The sequence below is a fragment of the Achroia grisella genome, unplaced genomic scaffold, assembly GCF_030625045.1.
Source record: "Achroia grisella isolate CSIRO2021 unplaced genomic scaffold, CSIRO_AGI_Agris_v1 utg1106, whole genome shotgun sequence".
Taxonomy (NCBI): Eukaryota; Metazoa; Arthropoda; class Insecta; order Lepidoptera; family Pyralidae; genus Achroia; species Achroia grisella.
Genome location: NW_026712577.1, coordinates 1 through 6,105, shown reverse-complemented (window position 1 = coordinate 6,105; position 6,105 = coordinate 1). Strand labels below are relative to the sequence as shown.

The 6,105-nt window shown below is 33.8% G+C and overlaps 1 protein-coding gene and 1 pseudogene across 1 annotated transcript; both read right to left on the bottom strand.

Moving 5' to 3' along the window:
• Positions 1–1,014: 1,014 nt before the first annotated feature.
• On the bottom strand, positions 1,015–2,632 carry LOC131849208 (uncharacterized; annotated as a pseudogene).
• Position 2,633: 1 nt separating this feature from the next.
• Positions 2,634–5,484, bottom strand: LOC131849216 (uncharacterized). Its single transcript, XM_059199239.1, has 7 exons — positions 5,439–5,484; positions 5,140–5,352; positions 4,771–4,848; positions 4,038–4,103; positions 3,245–3,331; positions 2,761–3,027; positions 2,634–2,710 (listed from the first exon to the last, which is right to left on the bottom strand). The coding sequence occupies exons 1-7, from the start codon at positions 5,482–5,484 to the stop codon at positions 2,634–2,636; spliced, it is 834 nt and encodes a 277-aa protein (XP_059055222.1).
• Between the last annotated feature and the right edge of the window lie 621 nt (positions 5,485–6,105).

Genomic DNA, 6,105 nt, shown 5'->3' with positions numbered 1-6,105 from the left:
CGACTACCAAACTAAGTAAGACAAGTGGCGCCTTCTGAACGCAGGTTTAAGAAACTATTTGTCAATATATATACATATAGCTACATAAAGCAGTGGTTACTGGGTCTAGGTAGATTTTTGTTGATGTTTTTCAATAAATAAAACACTGATAACCTTTAATATAATTTATTTTTTTCTTTTAAAACATTTCATGTATAATTTTTTCGCTTTTAGCTTATAGGAATCCGTATCATCATCACACTCTCTCCTATTTATTAATATTTTATTAATATCTTTACAGTAATTGTAAATAAAGAATCTGCAGGATATATTGATTAAAAAGTCTATTAATTTTTCTTTATGAATTTCACATTTTATGAAATCGAATTTCAAATGTATAAATATTAATGTTTTGATGAAATCTTTTAAATATTTTTTTTCCAAACATTTTTTAATTATTGTGTAATTTATATCCTGCAGATTCGAAACACAATTTAAGAGAGAGTCGCTGGGACTGCAAAGCCATTTTTTATTAGCATACTCTCTATATTTTAAATAATCGTGTTCCTGATCGGACATTAAATTTTTTTTACATTCACTACAACCCTTGAAGACTTTCTTCTTAGCGGTTTTAATAAAATAACCGCTAACATATTGTAGCCCCCCAATTATACGGGGGTCGCTTTTGTCTTCAAGGGCTGTAAATTCAATGTCCGGAATCTCAGAGAGCTCACAATTTATTTGTTCTTTGCAGGCCCCGCTTGTGATGAGAACTTCATGCAAAGCGTGGCAATTATCTGCCTCACAATTTGTCCCTGGGGCATGGACACTAGATAGGCTGTTTATTAAAAGGCTGCTAAATGCTGCTTCAAATCCATCTGGAGTAGGGTTTACGTTGCGGCATCCTTGACTCCTTATCGATCCAAAAAAATTTTCTATTGGATCCTGATTCAGATGCCGCAACCAAACCGATGTCACTCCGTACTTCGCAGCAATTTTTTTTAAAAGCAGTTCTATTCCTTCTAGTGTCCATACCCAGTTACTTAAGGTGGGAACATACTCCACATTCGAGGTTTTTACATTCACAAATTTCATATTTTTTAAAAATATTTTTGCCTCCATCCATGTTTTGTGATGTATTGAGTTCGGCGTCGCAGGTCCCAGCAGTGGTTTACTGTGCTTCCTTTTCCCGAAGCTTCCGTTAATGGAGTCAAAAAGTTTGTCAAAAAACAAGATGACGTCCGCTGTATTTTGCGCATCTTGAGAGATTATTCCTTTTTCTGCAAAAAAATAAGAAAAAAAAATATTAATAAATATTCCTCACACGTTCTTACAACGCAATCTAGTCCCAAACAAAGCATTGCTTGCTTGTAATTTGGGTACAGCAGACAACCAATAAATGAACTTATATAAATATAAATATTTTATAAATAACATAACATAGTGTACATATGTAGAAACACCCACACACATAAATGTTTGACTTATGCGGGAATCGAACCCGCGACCTCCTGTGGCAGGCAGATACACTGGCTACTATGGCATCTAGTCATCAATAAGAAACTTGTTATTATTAAATCTGAACTGGGAGCAGTTTTTAATTTGTGAAAACTTTTACTATACAATCTTCCGCCCGCGGTTCTACCGCATCCCGTGAAAGCTACTTCGCGCACCCAGATTAAAAGTCACTTTTAGTCTTCCTCAATAAATGAGCTATCTAACGGTGAAAGATTATTTCAAATTAGACCTGATCGACCTTGGTGATTGGATTGGTTCTTCAGATTAGCATGGTTAAGAAAACATACAAACAAAAAAATCTTCAGCTTTATAATATATAAGTATCGATAAAATAATGCAATGTGAAAACATTATGTAATAAAGTTTATTTACCTGCTAGGTAGCCCATATTTGATGCTACAGTTTGGCTGAATAGTTGCGTAGCAAATTTAACTTTCATCCGTGGAATTTTACTGGGAATGCAGTGGGAGTCTGTTAATTTTGGCACCAGTCTTATGCCTTTGTAGCCTGGGTTTTCTTGGTGCAGTGCAGTTATGTGTTCCCACTTTGCCATTAGCATTTTGTTGTCTTTTTTATATAGTAGATTTTTCGTTATTAAATTATTTCTTATACATTTCATTAAGTGAGGTGGGTCATACAAGGGAATGATTTCCTGTTTATTTATTAAAATAATATTTCCCTCAGGTTCTTCTGATTTTCTTAACAGAATACCTCTTGTTTCTTGTAACAAGAATTTAATGCAGTTAACATTATTTGTTCCTTGGTCGCACACTGTTGCTACCACATTAAGACCAGCATTTTGTAGTTCTGTGATGACAGCCTTTAATTGTTTTGCCAGTTCTGGTCCCTTTGTGGCAGACTGAGAAAATGTGTATGCAACGGGTTGCTTATAATTTTTTATAAGTCCTCTTATCATAAATACCTGCGCATGATCTGCATACTCAGGCAGTGTCTCTTGCCCATTGGTTACAAACCCACTCACTCTGTCCTTCCTTTCATTGTATGCCACATTCGGTTTTAGTGACATTTCGTCAAAAAGAACCACACATAATTTGTGCTCTGGTTTCATTTTAAGTGTGGCTTTTTTTATTTGTGCCATCAAATTTTTATTGATACCAGCATTTATATCTGCCATATTAATTAATTTTATTAAAATTTGGCGTGATGGCAGGATAAAGATTTTCCTCAGGAATCTGTATCCTTTTGGGCTTTGCTTGAGGATAGTCAAAGCTACAATTTTTTCCTCTAATGTGAAACGCCGGCCTTTTTTTTCCTTTTTGTGCTCCCTGAACTGCAGCAAAGTTAAAATTTTTGATGTGCTAGACATTTTGTCTAGAGTTTCTAAAAATTGAGGGTTTGTAGTAATATTTTGCAGGGCCTTGATCTTGATTGCCTGCTTTTTAACCTTGCTACGGCATTTGCTGAGTTTCACACCAACTTGCAGCATTTTCTGATACAGAGCACGCTCAGTTTTCGTAACAGCAACCTGTTTTACCGCCTTCTTACTAACACATTTAACTTTGCGATGCACTGAAAAAATAATAAGAATCATATGAATAAAAATTGCAGAATTTAAGAGTACATATGAGTGAGATAGCATCAAAGCTAGTTGTGTGTGAAAGTATCCCATGATTGAAATATGTATTAAATCTATAAATCAGTACCTAGTTAATAAACCATGATAGTGAGTGTAACAAGCAAACTCAGCTTTGAAGTTATTAAGTTTGATTACAATTGTGTTGCTTACCAAGATCTTTCACCACCTCAACATTTTCTTCTTCACTATGAGGCTGTCTATCACTGTGTACAGACTGAGATTCTGAAGTGACAGGATCTGAAAGGTCATTAACATATTTGGTAAGAAATGTGTGCCTATTATATACAAACCAATTAAGCTGATGATCATTACCATCATCATGAATGTAGCAGTTCATATTGAGTAACCATTATTTGAATCATATTGAATTAATTAAAGCCAGCCCACTACTAGACAAAGTTACTTTTTCTTTTATATAGTTTATAATATCAACTAGCGACCCGCCCCGGCTTCGCACGGGATAACAGTATTTCCCCAGTATTTAATGTATGTTATTATACATAAAAACCTTCCTCATGAGTTACTCTATCTATTAAAAAAAACCGCATCAAAATCCGTTGCGTAGTTTTAAAGATTTAAGCGTTCATAGGGACATACAACATGACACATGACAGAAAAAGCGACTTTGTTTTATACTATGTAGTGATAAGGATGTTAACATTTTAGGACTTATGCATATGACATATAAATGTAATTTAACAAACTGTATTTCATCAATCACTCTTGTCTTAAGGGATAGGTTTATAGAGAGGCTAGTTTACTTTAATTGTTTGCAAAATTATAACTCAGGAACAACAAAAATAATTCAATTTAAGATGATTTTAAGGTAAATTAGCACATTTATCGAGAGAGGCTACATTTTATCCGGGCGCATGAAGGAGTTCCAGGACAGAATATGTGTAAAATAATTGCTGATTAAATGCTTGTATGTAGGATCACTCACCAAGATTCTCTTTCATTTGTACATCTTCAATTGAACCTTGTGAGTGTATATGTAGATGCGCAGGTTCTGTAAATAATAATATTCAGTGATTAGTATATGTTATTATTACATCATTTATTGCTAGTGTCTATCTATCAATTACACTATATGCTGTCCGCATGGGTGCCGCATATTATGCACAAATATGTTGACATTATTGAAAAGAAACAAGTATTAAACAAAACAAAGTAATACAAAAGTAAATTATTTCAGACATGGTAATGGTTTTTTGTATGCCTAAGTGAGAGTAGTAGAAATCATAATTGACATGTACCTTGAAAACTAGACGTTATGGATACCACATATTATGTTTGGAACATTTGATCTATGATTCATTACCTATTCATTCAGTCAAGAGGGTACCAAAATTGTGTAATGCAGTGCTATTTAAGTATTACAACAAATTAAAAATAGCAAAGGATTTTTGGTAAATGTGACATTCAAGTTACTCAATTTCAGCCTAATTTGTAGGAATAAATGATCTTTGAAATAACTTCACTCAAAAATGGCTGGACCGATTTGGTTGAAATTTGGTATGTAGATAGGTGATACCCTGGATTAAGACATAGGCCACTTTTTATCAATACACCATGCGGACGAAGCCGCAAGTGGAAGCTAGTACATACGTAATGTAAATGTATGTATGTATGTATAAAAATGAATTGCTTGTTTATATGTATATGATAAAATATACCTTTTGATGTAGACGGTCCTGAAATCTGAAGAGGTCTTAGTGCTCTTTTTTCAATGCTGAATTTCGAGCAAGATAATCCTGTAAACAACGATAAAATAATATGAATTATAAATATAGTAAATTTTGAAATGTAATATAGAAACTCTTGTATGACATACTGCGTACATACAGAAATTGTGGCTCCAAAGAAATCTCTATTCAGATGTTTTAGACTTACTGCAGCTTTTCATTTTGTGATTTGGAAAGTTTACTTTAAACTCAAATAACATGACTGTTTATTTCTTTCTAACATCAACTCTAGAAATTTGAGACTTAGGTACTCTTTAAGGTAAACAGGTACCTTAATTTGGGTATTTTACTAAAACTAACCTGGCATGTTTTTTGTAGGTACAGCTCCTTTGGCAAGTCGGTTATTCCGGCACCAATATTTTGGTTCGAAATGATCATTACAGACGCGGCGGTATTTGAAAATATGGTTATTTTCAAGTTGCAAAATGTCACCACCAATATGAAAGACCCATGTATTAAATAGCTGCCTATCCTTATCTGGATTAGGGAATTTATGTAAATACCCCGTAGTGTCTGAAAAAAAGGGTAACAAGTTAGAATTCAGTGGAGTCGTGACAAAATGACGACTATTTGTTTTAAGGATGTTGATAAATGCTTACCTAAGCCATTTGTACATCCGGGAACACAACACTTTCTATTAGACATGATAAATATTAATTATCACAAAACGGGTCAACGAGTCCTATCTCAAGCACAAAATTCACAAGATTTCGATCACCTCAAGCACAAAATCGACACGGCCGAAGGAGCAGAGGCTCAACTTAACGGACTTAGGTGGATAAAGCACTAATAGGGATAAAAATCTGGAAAAACAAACAAGACACCGAAAAGCACTTCAGCGCAAACCGGCAGCCAAATTTGTTTGATTGACAATTTTTGCATAATGTTGCATGTAGAAAATGGATTTAATGTTGCCAGTAGAAAATAAATTCTTGAATTTTATTTTATTTCTGGCTAATTGATAATAAACATTAAATTTTAGTAATTGCTTCAATATGCAACTCAAAATTTTTATTATTTATTTTTTTATTTTAGCTGAAAAAAAAGATAGGGTAAGAGTAGAACCAATAAAAGATGTGATAGCGCCCTCTTACACACCTAAGCATAACTACTACGCAATCGCGCATCATCGTCATTACAAATAACGCCATCTATATTTCAGTTTCTTTAATATCTTACATTATAATACTACCAAATTAAAATGACACTTCCATGTAAGGACCTCAATGTATTTACTGTCTCACTTCATTTTGCAGACCTATAATG